The sequence below is a fragment of the Mustela putorius genome, unplaced genomic scaffold (assembly GCF_011764305.1).
Source record: "Mustela putorius furo isolate JIRA1106 unplaced genomic scaffold, ASM1176430v1.1 tig00000785_pilon_pilon_pilon, whole genome shotgun sequence".
Taxonomy (NCBI): domain Eukaryota; kingdom Metazoa; phylum Chordata; class Mammalia; order Carnivora; family Mustelidae; genus Mustela; species Mustela putorius.
Genome location: NW_025421480.1, coordinates 5,395,708 through 5,411,283, shown reverse-complemented (window position 1 = coordinate 5,411,283; position 15,576 = coordinate 5,395,708). Strand labels below are relative to the sequence as shown.

Genomic DNA, 15,576 nt, shown 5'->3' with positions numbered 1-15,576 from the left:
TAATCTATCTTTCAAAAAGCTCATTTTCTGTTGATCAAATTTAGATGCTTTCATACAAATACAAAAATACAAAAAAAAAAAAAGTTAAAATACATGAATACCCATTGGTAAAATGCATCATTTGGCCAAATCACTGAAATCAATTAATGAAAGAATTAATAAAAGAAAGCTCATAAAACCATTCAAATTCATTTTATCTGGAGTCATTCCTAGAGGATATGTAAATAACTTCTAACTTTATCTAAGAAACTCTGAACATTTTCTTACACATGACATTTCCCTAAATGAAGAAAACAAAACGCTAGAGGCTTGCTTGGCACATTTTTCTTTTTAATAATTTTCTTTGCATAATGCATAGCATCTGGCCTCTTCACTGCACATATTTGGATAAGAATTCTGGTGATGAATTAGGGTGAGCAAGGGTTGGGGACAGAGGAGGCAAAAAGCTGGTCATTGATAACCGTATAATTTTAGACCTACGAATGCTATTGATTTTCTTTGTTTCCCTGTGTGTCATTTGACTGATAGTAAACAAGAAACATTGCTTATCTGTTAAGTGGATTTCCATGTAGGAAAGAAACTGCACACCTGGCTGCTTGTGGCTTGCTTGTTCAGAGCGGAGTTCCTTGAGTAACCTTCTCCACGGATAGGATGGCGCAAGGACAGAGCTGTGGGTGACAGCGTCTGCTGGGCCCTCACGTTCATCCTGAAATGAGGACTGGAGTATCACTCAGATCTTGCCATTCTTCGTGCAGCTCTGCACACAGCAGCCACTTCCAATTTTCCTCTCTTCACTTGGGGATGGATGGGAAGAAGGAAGAAGCCAGATTTATTTGTGGGACTAAATGTCTTTTCAGACTTTTCCTCCGTGATACCTGTGAGATAAGGGGCATGATGGTTAGTCACTGGCATTATATGACCAATACAATTTTTCACGGTCAAGTTGCACCACAATTTTTGTAAGGATTTTAATCTTCTGAGTAAGAAAGTATCAATTATTTACTTAACTATCCTGTGTGCCTCCAGGATAAAAATGTGGAGTTCCAGAAGGATGTGACAGAAGAGCAGAAGCTTTAGATGAACTACTTGACTGGGCAGTTATCCATGCTGGGACTCAACTGCCCAGTCTATTCAGGTTTGGTTAAAACAAAGCAAATTAGAGAAGTTTGCTAGTTTGTTTTAAGGCACAGAGATGTTTTATGTTAATATCTTCAGAATCCATTGACTTATAGGAAAATAAAATGAAGATAATGCTGATAATGTTGGTCATCCCACAAATAAGACCTGAAAATGAGTTTTGAATTGGTTATTTTTGGAACACAGAACTATAAAAAGTTAAACTCCTTTAGTCTAAAAATTCAGAAATTTTGTCCATAATATTCAACTAGGATTTATAGCATATATCGATTTGATTTTATGGCCTATTATAAGGAAGAAGAAAAGATGAAAAAGAGGAGAGGAAATACAGAGAGTTCAAGGTAAAGAAAAAGAATGAGCCCCAACGTCCAAATTCCACCACTTAAAGGTCTCTTTGGCTTGAACACTTCCAGGTCACCTGACCGCTCTTTCCCTCTGAGACACAAGGTGGGAAACTCAGCCCCCCATATCAGTCTGCCACCAACCGAAGCAATTTCCCAAGTACACTCCTGTCTCTCTCTTCAGCTCTCTGCGCTCATTCTCCCGCATCTCCTCCCGCACCTCCTTCCGCACCGCCTTCCCTTCTTTGGTGTCCTTCATTCTTCCATTCAGCAGATGTTTTGAACGTGGGTCGTCTCTGTGTCAGTCTGTTCTCGACGCTGGAATTCCAGCCGAGAATAAATCAAAGTACCTGCCTTGGTGCATCTTACATTCTAGTGGGAAAGAATCATTACAAATACATGAGCTTTTCTAGACCATAATGACAGGTAGAGATGAAGAAAAATGAACCTGGGTCGGGGGACAGAGAGTGGTCGGAAGGGAGAGTCCTTCAGTGCTGTTCGTAGACTCTGTCGGGCTCTGAAGTCAACTTGGTGTGCTTAGATCCCAGCTCTGTGATTTCCTTCTCTGGGGATCTTAAATTACTTACCTTTTATGCTTCAGTGTTCTTGAATATAAAATGGGGAGGTAATCATAGCTACCTCCACATTATGAAGATTGATTGAAAGAGTACATATGGAACGTTTGGTTTTGTAGCCGTGACACTAATTTAAAAACAAATGTTAGCCATTTTCCCCAGCAATATCAATGTTACAATTTATATCCCCTTGCACCTTAAATAAAACTGTGAGTTTTTCTGTTACTCTTCAAAAAACTAGAATATGCTGTCCTGTATACCTCCTTCCATGTAACCATTTTTCTATTATTGGATATGCTCTCAGAGTTTTGTAAATGGAGCATGTCACAAAGTTCATGTTCTCCCATTCTCTCCCCACATGTAAACTGAAACAGAACTACAGTTGACTCTTAAGCAATCCCCCATCCAGCAGGACGGCCATGTATCACTTCTGACTCCCCCATACTTCACTACCAACAGCCTACTGCTGACTGAAAGCCCTACCGGTAACGCACAGTTGATTAGTATGGATGCCATATTCTTACAATAAAGTAAGCTGGAGAAAGGAAAATGTGATTCAGAAAATCACCAGGAAAATACACTTAAGAACTGTACTATATTTCTTGAAAAAATCTGTATATAAGGGGATCCTTGCAGTTTAAACCTGTGTTGTCCAAGGGTCAACTGTATGTGTATTTTCTTGTACTATGGTTAATGTCTTGTAACTTGTTTAATTCTAAAGTGATTCACAAACCCCTTAAAGACATTAATGGTTGGAATCAGCATTTCTATTATTTAAAAATAATGTCAAAGACATTAAGTGACCTGTTTTGGGACTCCTTGCTCAGAGATCTTTCTCGCCTCTGTACTGTGAGCGCCTTGATTTATGAAAGGCTTTTTGGTGTCTAGCACAGTGTAAGCCACATAGTAGGGATTTCAAGGTATTCTGTACATGTGTGCTTCACAAAATTAGAATTTGAACACTAAACTTTCTGAGGTAAATTTATGCCCAGGTTCCTGGAGGTGCTTTTCATGAAAATCGGCATTTAATGGATATTTCTAGATTTGGCTTCCCCCACGATTTCCCCACTTAGGCTGGACGGGTTCCTACAATTGCTGACAGTCGACACAGTGGTCCTTTAATCTATGCCAGTTTCCAGAATTTATTGTTAATCTTTTGAGGTATATAATTTTCCTGAATATGACCTAGTTTTTATTTTGGAAGCATTTTAATGGAGAGATTTTAATCCCTGACTACATTTAACTCTTCATTAAACCAGAAGGAGAATTTTCAATTATGGTTTTGTGGTCCCTTTTCCATCAGCAAATGGAGATGTCTACTTCCTTTGCCCTTTTTGTGTGGTTAATGAGCTCCCAGAGTTTAAGTGTCTATTAAAACAACAGCTCTATAAAAAATTCCTTTGCTTTTGGGCAAGTTATTTATTATATTTCATGCTTTGATAAAACTAATCATACTGCAATCAATTCCTGATTATCTCAGTGTACATTGTTCATTATGTACCTTAACCACGATTCACTTTTAATTCCATTTTTGTATTCCCCCTGGCATTTAAGACATACCTGGCCATCTTCTTTCTGTCACTTGGTTTGTACTTAGAGAATGTAAAGTATACTTAATACCCAATGAGGCAAAACAAATATAGGCAAAAAAAAAAAAAAAAAAAAAAAAGAAAGAAAGAAAGAAAGAAAGAAAACCCAAAACACTTTTTTGACAATCTGTTAGTTTTGAAATATTTATACCACTGTGTTTCATTCATCACTCAAAACAATTAAAAATAAATTGTATTATTTTATAGAAAACTGTTCTTTTGCCAAAAATTCCTAGTAGAGTTGAGGATTAAGAGGAATCATTCAAACTCTCATTATGTCCTTGAGGACAGAATGACGGTCAAGTTTTCTATATAATTAAATAAAGCAGCTTTTTGTTGTGGTAGCTGTGATTGTTTATCTGTTATTCTGTTAGGCATAGGCCTTAAGAACTGATTTCATGGGACAGAGCATTCTAAAAAGTACCGTATATTAGATCTCCTGTTAAGGTTTGATCTATTTTAACGATGGGATGAATGGCCGCAGGTTTGGCTGGACCCATACCAGCTTCCTTGAACGAGTAGAAGAGTGACAGCATTTGAACTTTCTAGGCTGCCCAGTTTAATAGGATGAGCGGGAAATCAGGAGTCACAGTCCATCTCACCTTACCCCTTCATTCTTGTGGGATCCTTGGCAAGTCACTTACCCTCTGGTTAGGCTGCATCTTTTCCCAGTTTTTTCCTTTGCAATTATTGTGAAAATGAAGGCAATCACTTGTAAAAATGTTCTGTAAACTCTAAAGCTTTGTATGTTAGCTACACTTCTTAATGCAGGAAAAAACTTGACTTGGCCGGTGAGTCAGAATCTTACTGATATCATGGCTCTATCCTGCAGGTTCAAGGCTGCCAAACAGCCCGCAGACATGTGATGTCACATGGCCTAGCTTTTAAAAGTAGGCCGTGAGTCCAAGTCTTAAATTACCTCTGGAGACGTTTCACTTGTCAGGTTAGGAGATCCTATTTGATTTTTCTCTCCAATCAGCAAACTCATGATTTCCATCTCCCCTAAGCTAAAATGCATGCATCCTGGAATATTCATGACGAGGGTATGAATTGAGATAATTTTAGTCCCAGCATGTCTCTGGGAACAAAGCAATTAATTAACAATCCAGACAGAAAGGGGATGCACTCTGGAATTCTGGGTACTCACTTTATCATGTTGAACATGACCTCCCTTCTTTTTCCCTGCAATGCTGTTTGCAGATTCCCTTTGTGCTTCTGAACCAATGAGTGGAAGGAATCTCAGGCTGGTGGGACTTGGTACCTAGAAGCCATAAATAAAGAGTTAGTAGGACATAATTCAGCCAATTACTTCTGTAATGTGAGTTCAGGGATGGAGAATAGGGGGAAAAAGTTCCAACTGCTTTAAAACATGCTCTCCTTCCCAGATGCCCACTAGTCCTTCCTGACAATCTGTCCTTATCGTCACCTACAGCTGAAGTGTTAGCTCCTGTAATGATGAACACGCTCTTGGGAAGGAGGAAGAACATTTTAAGAAATAAATTAAGATTAATTAATTATAATTTCATCTTCAGTTTATTATTCCTGGTCAAATTAGTTCTTTTTTTAAATTTTTTTAAAATTCATTTGACAGAGATCACAAAGAGGCAGAGAGGCAGGCAGAGAGAGAGAAAGGGAAGCAGGCTCCCCGCTGAGCAGAGAGCCTGATGCGGGGATCGATCCCAGGACCCTGGGATCATGACCTGAGCCCAAGGCAGAGGCTTTAACCCACTGAGCCACCCAGGTGCCCCAATCGAATTAGTTCTTTAATTTAACAGAGATTATCTGGAGCGGAAACTGGAAGGGTGAGTCAGGAGGAAGAAATTCCGGGCAGGGAGACGGCACAGGCAGAGTCACAGAAGAGGGAAGAGAAATGATGCTTCAGGAAAGGCCCTTAGTGTGACCTGGCTGCAGTGTGAGGTACGTGGGGGAAAATGGTAGAAAATGAGGTTAGACAGTAAAGGCAGAAGCCAGATTATGGAAGGTTTGCAGGCTGGGCTAAAAGTGTTTGAATTTTATGCCGTAGGTGATGAAGAACCAGGATAGCGTCTGAACTAGTTTCCTGTGGTGTTCAATGTGGAATGGCAGAGACAAGGGATCAAGGCCACGGACACAGGGAACTAGAGACTTCTTTGGGATCGGACCCAGCTTGCGCATAGGAGCAACAGCTGGCTTGGCGATGTGATTTTCTTCAGCCTTGTTTGGTAGCCCAGGGTCAGGGATGAGACGTCAGATTCCCCACTGTTTTCTAAACCACCACAGTCCTCAAAACCTCCAACTCACCCTGTATATAGGCAGAGAACCAAAAACAACCCCTGCCTCCCGGTTTTCTGTCAGGAATCCTTCTAAGGCACGTCTTCGAATCTGCAAAACACAGGAGTGAATGTTTAATGCAGAGGGCACACTCCATCAGCAGCAAAATTCCTGGGTTCAAATCCTGACTCTGCTGCTTATTAACTGAATGATCTTGGGGAAGTTCTTCCTCTACTGACTAGTTATGAAGATGAAATGAAACAACATACATTGCGTGGTGTTACTCATATGTAAGATTTAGTATCGTATTATTATTACTGATAATGGTACATCAAAAAGAAGGAAATGAATACATTTTATACAATTGAAAAAGAAAATGAATGGGCAAAACAAGATTCTGGTAAAAATCAGAGGTTCCTAAGAGAAAGGTGTTTTTACTCAACTTTAGCATTAAAGTTTTGCTATTTTACCAACCATTTGAGAAGACAAAGGTGTCCAAAGGAGAAGGAGATCCTTGGGGCACTTGTTTCAAGAGCTTTAAAACTTTGCTCCAGATTTCCCCGAATGTATTTAATGCTTCAGTTAAGTCACTTTAGAAGATTGTTTCTTGTTTTCAAATTGGAAGAGGATATTGAAAGTCTATGCCAATCTTTATTTTTAGGATGTGCTATTTCAATCCTATTCAACAAAATTTTGTATCTCTTATGTGCTATGCCTATGTCTTTGGCCATAAAGAACTTAGGACTCTGGTGGGTAGGCAGTAAAGTAAGTATACAAATATTCTGGTTGACTAGAGAACACAATAAATGTATATGCTGGAAGACACAAGGCAGGAGAGATGGGGGTTGTTGGGGAATGTGGTATTAACATTTGTTTGAGTATCTGGGATTAACAGGTGTACTTTTTTCTCAATTAATCCTCACAACAACACTTTGAAGGGCTTTCCAGTGAGGAAAGAGATACAATAATTTATCTAAGATTAAACCTAAGTCTCACACTCCACATACTGGTCCCTCTCCCGTCTGTGCTCCTGCCCTCTGGGAGCAGCCCAGTGCCATCTGGATAGAAAGGTGGGGGTTGTGGAAATTGTTTCATTTGGAAAAAAGTAAGTATTTATCAAATATGAAGTTGATAGTGTAAAAGAATAATGATAGAACGAACACCCGTAGATCCACTGCTCTGTTTTACATGTTGAAACAATTCTGTCAACTTTGGGGTTCTCAGTCCTTTTCATCTGCCCTTAAATGTAATGACTGTCTTGAATTTTGTATTTTTAATTGCCTTGCTTTTATTTGTATAACTTTTTTCTTTTATGAATTTAGCAATATTTTTAGTTTTGCCTCTTTTTGACTTTTATATGAATGATAATTAATATAGATATATTTTAAATTAACATACAATATATTATTGGTTTCAGGGACACAGGTCTGTGAGTCATCAGTCTTACACCATCCACGGCGCTCACCATAGCACGTACCCTCCCCACCGTTACATACATGTTCTTAAGCACACTCTTTCATTCAGTAGCATTTGTCAGACTATTATCCATATAGGAGAGGGTTATTTGGTCCATTTATGTTCACAGCTCCATAGTATCCTAATCTGTAAATGTGTTATAATTCTGTACCGATTACACCGTTCGTGAGCACTTAGGCTGCTTTCCGGTTGTTGCTCTTCCAGAATACTGCTCGGAGCACCCTTGTACCCGCCTCCGAAGCCTGTGTTTAAGAGTTTCTCTAGGGAACATCTCTAGTAGGCTATACCTATTTTCGACTTCACTGGTTAATGTTAAATTGTTTTCCCAAGTGCTTCGAGCAAGTTGCACAACTTCCACCCCCACATTAGTGTTCTGATTGTGCCAAATGCACACTGGCCCTTGGGATACTCAGACTTTCTGATATTTGCCAATCTGCTGGGTGTAAAATGGTACCTCCTAATGTCATTGATGTGAATTTCCACCTTTTACCAATGAGGCTGAGCATTTCATCATGTGCTTACTGGCAATTTTTTTCCTTTTGTGATCTATTCAAGTATTTTACCATTTTTTAAATTGGACTGTCTTTTCTTCTTATTGATTTCTTAGGAATTCTTTTGTATTCTAGACACTAATCCCTCGTCAGTTACAAAGATAGGATGGACTTGACAGGCAGAGAAAGCCTTGGATGTGACAAGGACAGCTCATGTGAACTAAGGGACAGAAGACAGGAATGCTCAGGAAACTACTAGCAAAACTGATTTGTAGAGGGCCACAGTAGGTTGATAATGGGAGATTTGTTTAGAAAGGTTAAGTTTGGTTTATTGTGTGGAAGATCTTGAAGAAATCAGTTCATGCTATATACACTCTCAAGGAATATTAGAAATAGAATGAATAGGGACGCCTGGGTGGCTCAGTTGCTTAAGCAGCTATCTTCGGCTCAGGTCATGATCCCAGCGTCCTGGGATCGAGTCCCACATCGGGTTCCTTGCTCAGCGAGGAGCCTGCTTCTCCCTCTGCCTCTGCCTGCCTGTGCTTGCTTTCTCGCTTTCCCAAAAAAAAAAAAAGCATACTTAAAAAAAAAAAGAAATAGAATGAATAGTGGGACCCATTTCTCCCCTAATTCAGCATTGATGTGTGTCAGTCCGTGATAGGCAGAATCATGGCAACCAAAGATGTCCACACCCTATTTCCCCACCCCCAGCCTATGACTACACGGCCTCACTTGGCAAAACGTCACTTGGCAAAATGTGATTAAGGTCAGAAACCTGGAGATGGATTTTCCAGGGGGGCCCAATCTCATCACAAGCATCCTTAAAAGAAGAGAACATTTCCTGCTGGGTTGGAGACTTGTGACCCCCAGGAAACCATCAGGGAGAAACCATATTTTTGGCTTTGAAGACAAAGGAAGAGGGCCACAAACTAAAGCAATGAGATTCTCCCCTTAGAGCTTCCAGGAAAGGAACAGAGCTCTGGCAACATCTTAATTTTAGCCCAGGCACAACCAGATCAGACTTTTGACACACAGAATTGTAAGATAATTAGTTCGTGTTTAAACCACCAAATATGTAGTAATTCCTAAGAGCAGCAATAGAAAGCTAATACACTGGGGAGATCTAAATTCAGGAAAACAAAAGCCAAGAGCTTTCTCTTGTTTGTTTGGGATTTTTTTTTTTTTTTTTGTTCATTTGTTTCATGGCTACCTTGGGAGAAGAAAGAGACTTGAAAAACTTAAAGTCATGATCCACTTCAAAGGCCTTGGGAGGTGTACGTTTGAAAAGCAAAGACATTGAGCTCATTTTTTTCCATCTGCATAAAAAGATACAAAGAAAACTGTTCAGCGCATACCCACATCTTTTATCCTTTGCCTACTAAACAAATAGCCATTACATCCTTCTTTCTTTGGTCCCTGGTTCTTTGGCTCCCATGGCACCAGTCCTGATGATGCTATGGCTGCCCTTAGGTCACTCCCTATTGGCTCACTTGAATACCCTGGGTGTGCCTACCGTGTGCTTAGCAGTAAGCTAAGACCTGGGTATAGAAAGATGTACAGAACATGGTCTTAATTTTCAAGGAACTCACAGAGTTAGTGAAGGAGATGCATATGACCAAATTAGAATATACAATTTTGAGTACTAAGACAGATGGTTGCGGTCAAGGCTCAGCAATTACCCAAGGGAGAATGACCAACTTTGCTTGGTGAACTTTTACTACATCTTGGAGTCTTGGCTCTATGACACCACCTCTCACGTTTTGGCAAGACTTCTTCTCCAGGGCTCTTGCTGGCTAGTCTTGAGCTCTTCAGCAGGGTTTGGCAGCCACTTGGAATCCTTGTTGATTTTTCTCAAACTGGTCCTGTCTTAATCCAAATTCTATGTTGACTGTGACTCTTAGTTTCTCTTCCTTTTTATTCTACCAGCTGTTGGACTGGATAATGGCACTGAGTCTCTCTAGCTTTGACCCACTCGGGATTTTCCTAAAGGACTTTATTTTAGATAATCCCCTCTGATTCTTCCCACTTTGGGCTCATCTAGTCAGTTTTCCCAGGCCTAATTTATTCCATGTTGCCAGTCCAGGTAGGACTGGTCCCCTGAGGTTATCCACCAGGCTTTGCTGATGTTGAACTCAAATGAGCACTGATCTCTTCCATTATGACAAAGATCCAATCAAAACCAGAACTGAACATTACAAAAGGACAAAACACCTTCCACCAACTCCCTACTTCCTCCTGAGGAACTATTTCTTCCTCCAAGACTTTAAGCAATGGTCATGTCTCTGAGACACAATCAAGCCCATGAATCACACTCTTATTCAAATTTAGAGCTATCTGACTTCCTTACAAAGTAACCTAAAGGATTGTCACCTCATGTCTCCTATTTTTTTCTCAAGCACTTGCTTGTGGCTTTCTTTTTGGCATCCAGGTGAGTCTATCTTAATGCTCATTAAATATCTCCACTTGGATGTCTCACAAGCATTTAAACTTAAACCTGTCCAAAACCAAACGCACTATCCTTTTCTTCAGACCCTTTTCTTGTGTATTCTTTTGTGATTTCTCTAAGGTTTAAAATCCTTATGTTGGCCCATACCAAGAGCCCATTGTGATTTGGCCTCTACAAACTTTCCTTGCTCTATTTCCTACCATGTCTTCTTTGTTGGCTCACTGAACTGCCAAGTCTTGAAAAACTTGATGATGTATCATAGTGTTTCATTAATTAGTGCTTTTCCTTAAATAGGATTCAACTAAGCAAAGAATACCAAAATTGCCTCTTTGGTCCTCTTTGTTTGGTTATATCCCCTAATTCCTCTGTGATTATCTTAAGAATTAAATTTTCTTAGAAATACCATTATATTTAATTATAGTTTTTTGTTTCCGTATTTCTCCCCTCCCCTGGACTGTGACATTATTGAAAAGCCCTGGACTGTTCACCTTTGAATTCTCCACATCCAGCCCAGCGTCACAGTGGCGGAAGAGTTTAATTCTTGTCTCTTCATCTAAAAACAACGCAACATGGGGCACCTGGGTGGCTCACAGGGTTAAACCTCTGCCTTTGGCTCAGGTAATGATCCTGGGATGGAGCCCCACATCGGGCTCTCTGCTCAGCAGGGAGCCTGCTTCTCCCTCCCCCTCTGCCTGCCTCTCTGCTTCTTGTGATATCTCTCGCTCTCTGTTAAATAAATAAATAAAATCTTTAAAAAAATAAAAACAATACAACACAAAACAAAACAAAAAACAAAAACAATGGTCTTACTTTTGCCGGTCAAATACCAGAGGATATTCATATTTTTGCTTCTTCTCTGTGAACTTGTTTTCTTCTTTTATTTCTACCGGATATTCGTTAACATCACATGGCAAAATGAAATCACTTGATTGTGATAGTTCGAACATTCTTCGCTGTCCAAAATACCCACAGTAATGACCACTGAAGGCATGCCAGAGCCTGAGGAGAGGCAAAGGTAGGGAGAAGAAAGTGGCTGGAATTCAGTGGAAGTTATTCTGTTTATTGGATCATTTATATGGATTTTTCACTGATACATTAGGGATTTGGAGCTTGATGCTAGAACTCTTCCTATTAAATACATGAAAGTAATCAGAGCAGATCCATTTTTTTAAGTTAAAATTCTAATCTACAACAATTTTAGGAACTGTCAACTTGAATCTGTACTTATGAAACCCATTCAAGGAACAGATATTTCCTAGAATAACCCTGTTCATCCAAGGTGATCAGAAGCCATACTGGCTGGGTATTAGCTGAATTAGGCCTTTGAGTGGGCTACATCTCAGCTGTTTACCTCTGTATCCACATCAGGAGAACTTGTGGGATGGGTTTTATACGGACTCTTTTCCTATTACCACACCCTCTCAACCTCTGTCCATAACTCCTACTATTAAGGAAACACCATACTAATTTCTTAGGACTGAGCTCTTAAATGGCAGAAAAAATGGCTCCCATCTGTATTTATTATTTTTCCATTGGTTCAGTGTATGAGGTCCCTCTAGCAGGCTACTTGCTTTAAAGTACTACAGAATGTTGTTTGCAAGAGTATGTGCTCTAGGTCTCAAAGAAAGACAAAACGCTTTGTGGAAGATTTTTATATCTTGATTTCAACCTCAGAGTAGCAAACAATGGACACAGTCATCATGACCCATGAGGAGGACAAGCTAAATGAGTTAAGAGGTAATTCCACAAAGTCCAAGTGGTTTCCCAGGTCCAGGGGGCAGCCATTGAGGAGAAGACAGCAGAGGGATCCAGTCAGCACTGCTCACATCTGACAGCATCCTAAGAATGTAGCATAAACACTTGATATCCCCTACATATTTGAATTCCCCAACACTCTATCAACACTGTGCCCTTGCTGGAGCCTTGACCAAAGTGAAATGGAGCAGCCCTTCCAGCATGGAAGTTAGAGGGTAAGGACTATGTTCAGGACAACTCCAAACTCCCTGTGTTCTTGGCCAGACCTGAAGCAGCTTCTGCTCTCCTTGGTTTTGTGGCATTTGCTCTGGCATGTGGACTTCTCCTAGACAATTGGTCCCGCCTCGCAGCCCGATTTCCTGTGCCTCAGATACAGATCTTCACCCCTTCTAGCCTCTGTCCAAGAGCTAAGCCTTTATTACAGTATAAAATCCTCATCTCTTTGACAAGAAAGATTTAGTGTTAAAATTGCCTACCCTGCTAGAGAGCGGCAGCTAGTGTTCACAAAAGGACGGAGCTTAGTTATGAAGAGAACCGTCTCTGAAGGAGCTATTCATAGAGCTACTTTTTCTGAGCTGCGTATCCAGGGAGATCTTCACTTGAAGGAATCTTGAAAGTGACTTCTCCGTGCCAAGGGTGACTGGTCTGAGAAGGGACGGCTTTTAACAACGGGACTGTATGCACATGTGACATGTGGGGGGGTGTGTGTACGTGCTTGTGCTACCATTCCCCAATTAGCACTTCTGCTGACAGGTAGCTGAAAATAAGCTGGAACAGAGACCCAAGGGACAGAGTCGTGAAAACCATCTATAATAATGAAATGTCATGTCCTTAACTTTTCCTATGAATAAAACAACAGATTCCCTTTCTGGCTGAGGAAAAGCTCTATGGACCCCAGGTTGACCTTACCCTCACAGAGTTACCTTTAACTCAACATTTCTACAAGTTGACCTTCACTCTTCCACACTAAAAATATCTTCCTCTTTGGGCGCCCCCTCTCTTCCCAAATGGTACCAACATTCACTGAGTTGTACAAGCCAGGAGATATTCTTGACATCTGTCGCTTACCTCCCCTTTCAGTTAAAGTTTCTGTCTCCCACATTTTACCTCCTAGACCGTTCTCAGACCCAGACTATTTCCTTGCGGCACAGTTGCGACTGCCCCAGTCCAGGCCACTGCCGTCGGCACAGACTTCAAACTGTTCTCTCTGCTCCCACCTTGCTGCTCTGAAATCCATTCCCTACATATTATTATTATTATTTTAATGTAAATCAGATGATGTCAGTCCTTCGCTTACAGTCCGTTGGTGGCTGTTCTCTTTCAAGGCGAAGATCCAGATCAGTCTCAGGTCCACACAGGGTCTTTTATACAATGCCAGATACTCCTTCCTTTGGCCTTCACTATGTTTGAGCTCTCCAATACACTTTGAAGTCTCTCTACCTCTCTTGATCATTCCTGACTTTATTCTCCCAAGAGAATAATTCATCACCATGATTTTGAGGCATTTTAAGATGCAGCAATTGGTCTCACAAAGTGTCATGACGTTTCCTTTCTCTTTGTCAATGTGTGTGTGTGTGTGTGTGTGTAAACTTAGCATTATCCAGGTGATGAGAAACAAGTAGACTTTGCAAAATCAATCCCACTGTCTGTGAAAACGTTAGCTCACTCCCATTTTCTCAGCATTAAGTAGCACTTTGCTACTATTTTCTTTGTGACTTTTGACCCTGTGTCTCCTGTGGCCCTCCCTGGGTGTGGGTCTATCTCTCTGAGATAATTATCTTGCTTAACATTTCCAAATGAGTCCACCAAAAAACACATTTAATTACGTATTTGTTATACTTCTAGTGTAGATGAGCAGGGCATCTCATCTCCTTGGGCATGGAAAAGAATTCCAAACCATGGCCCTTTGTGCATGCGACTCTTTGTTCATGATTTTATTTATTTTAATTACCCAATCAAGAGTGTATTCACGATATATACATACATATATATATATATATATATTTGAAATTTAGACCCAAAGTTTGACTTCTCATGCTCCAAACCTTAAGTTCACAATATGGACGTCCATACCTTATTGAGCCATCGATGGAGGCAGTAAGCACCAATTGCTTGTCTTCTATATAGATTACTTGAACAATTTCTAAAGAATGAGCACGCCAGACAAGCAGCTGCTTCAATTTCTAGAGAGCAACAATAAAACATATCCCTTGCAATAAGTATATGCTGATCAAAATCCAATCTTGAGCAAAACCATTAACCACTAATGAGCCAAGTGTATGAGTGAATGGTGTGGACGTCTGTACAAGATGTCGTCTCTCTCCCTGGTGTCTGCTAATCTGCACATATCCCAGAGAGGAAAGATCTTATGTCTTTTTTTTTCTTAAGATTTTATTCATATATTTGACAGACAGAGATCACAAGTAGGCAGAGAGGCAGGCAGAGAGAGAGGAGGAAGCAGGCTCCCCGCTGAGCAGAGAGCCCGATGTGGGGCTCGATCCCAGGACCCTGGGATCATGACCCAAGCCAAAAGCAGAGGCTTTAACCCACTGAGCCACCCAGGCGCCCCAAGATCTTATGTCTTTAGCAATTTTTCATTTAAGTGAGGATTAACAGTGCCTTTAGTTGAGGATTACAAGATGAGCAGATGAAGGAAAAGCCTTAGGAGGAGAGGTGTTGGGGAGGCCAAGGCAGAGTGGAATCAGGAGCAGGAGGGAGCAGAGATGAAAGGTGAGGACCAAAGGGGAGGCTGGCAAAACTTTCTAGCCTAAAATTTTATCCAGAGATAGCCCTGGCTATTTTGTTCTTTGATTGGTATGTTCCTTCAAGTTGTGTGTTATTCTCAAGTGTAGAACCCTAGATTTGCCAACTGGGGAGCTGGCTCTGCACCAGCGTCCCCTTCGAGCATGTTCCCTTTCTTTCTCTGATGATCCCAGATCAACATGACTTCTTCCTGGGTCATCTACCTAGAGCATTTGTGTGGCTAGAATTCTGGCAGCTTGGGAGTTATCCTACGAGTCTCCTACTCATTTAGACTCTAACCAAGGCCAGACACAATTCCTCCTACATTTCTTGGCTTTCTGACTCAGCTCCCTCAAGTTGTTCTTAGAAAACCAGGGGGAAATCTGCCTTCTCCTACTTCTTCCTGTCTCGTAGCTGGTCAAGAACATCTTGGCATCCAAGAGCTCTTTCTTGGCCTTGGAATGGGATTTGTCTCTAAGGCAAGTGTTTCTCTACTATGTGCCATATCTACAGTAAGAAATATATTTTACTTCATGATCCAGTAAACAGATAAAATACCTGCACATGCATTCTGAATGCGTTTCAGTATCATTCACACACATATACTTAACCTGACTCAGTGCTCTGCACGCTGCTATTGTCTAGTCTGTTCTGCTGCATTGCATTCCACTCTATTACCTTTTCTTAATGAAAATACAGTCACCACCCCTAAATTGACTTTATGACCCTAAAGTGGGTTATGACCTGTACTTAGAAAAACACTGTTCAGGGGCA

At 40.7% G+C, this 15,576-nt stretch overlaps 1 protein-coding gene across 3 annotated transcripts in view; it reads right to left on the bottom strand.

Moving 5' to 3' along the window:
• Nucleotides 1-290: 290 nt before the first annotated feature.
• Nucleotides 291-15,576, bottom strand: part of WDR64 (WD repeat domain 64) — a 140,455-nt gene continuing 125,169 nt past the window's right edge. For all 3 annotated transcript variants that reach the window (XM_004756758.3, XM_004756760.3, XM_004756761.3), the window contains 6 exons: nt 14,134-14,243; nt 11,116-11,304; nt 9,070-9,175; nt 5,923-6,003; nt 4,790-4,903; nt 291-875 (listed from right to left, as the gene is read on the bottom strand). In XM_004756758.3, coding sequence (XP_004756815.1) covers nt 792-875; nt 4,790-4,903; nt 5,923-6,003; nt 9,070-9,175; nt 11,116-11,304; nt 14,134-14,243 — 684 coding nt within the window. In that variant the 3' untranslated portion in view covers nt 291-791. The remainder of the gene's footprint in view (nt 876-4,789; nt 4,904-5,922; nt 6,004-9,069; nt 9,176-11,115; nt 11,305-14,133; nt 14,244-15,576) is intronic.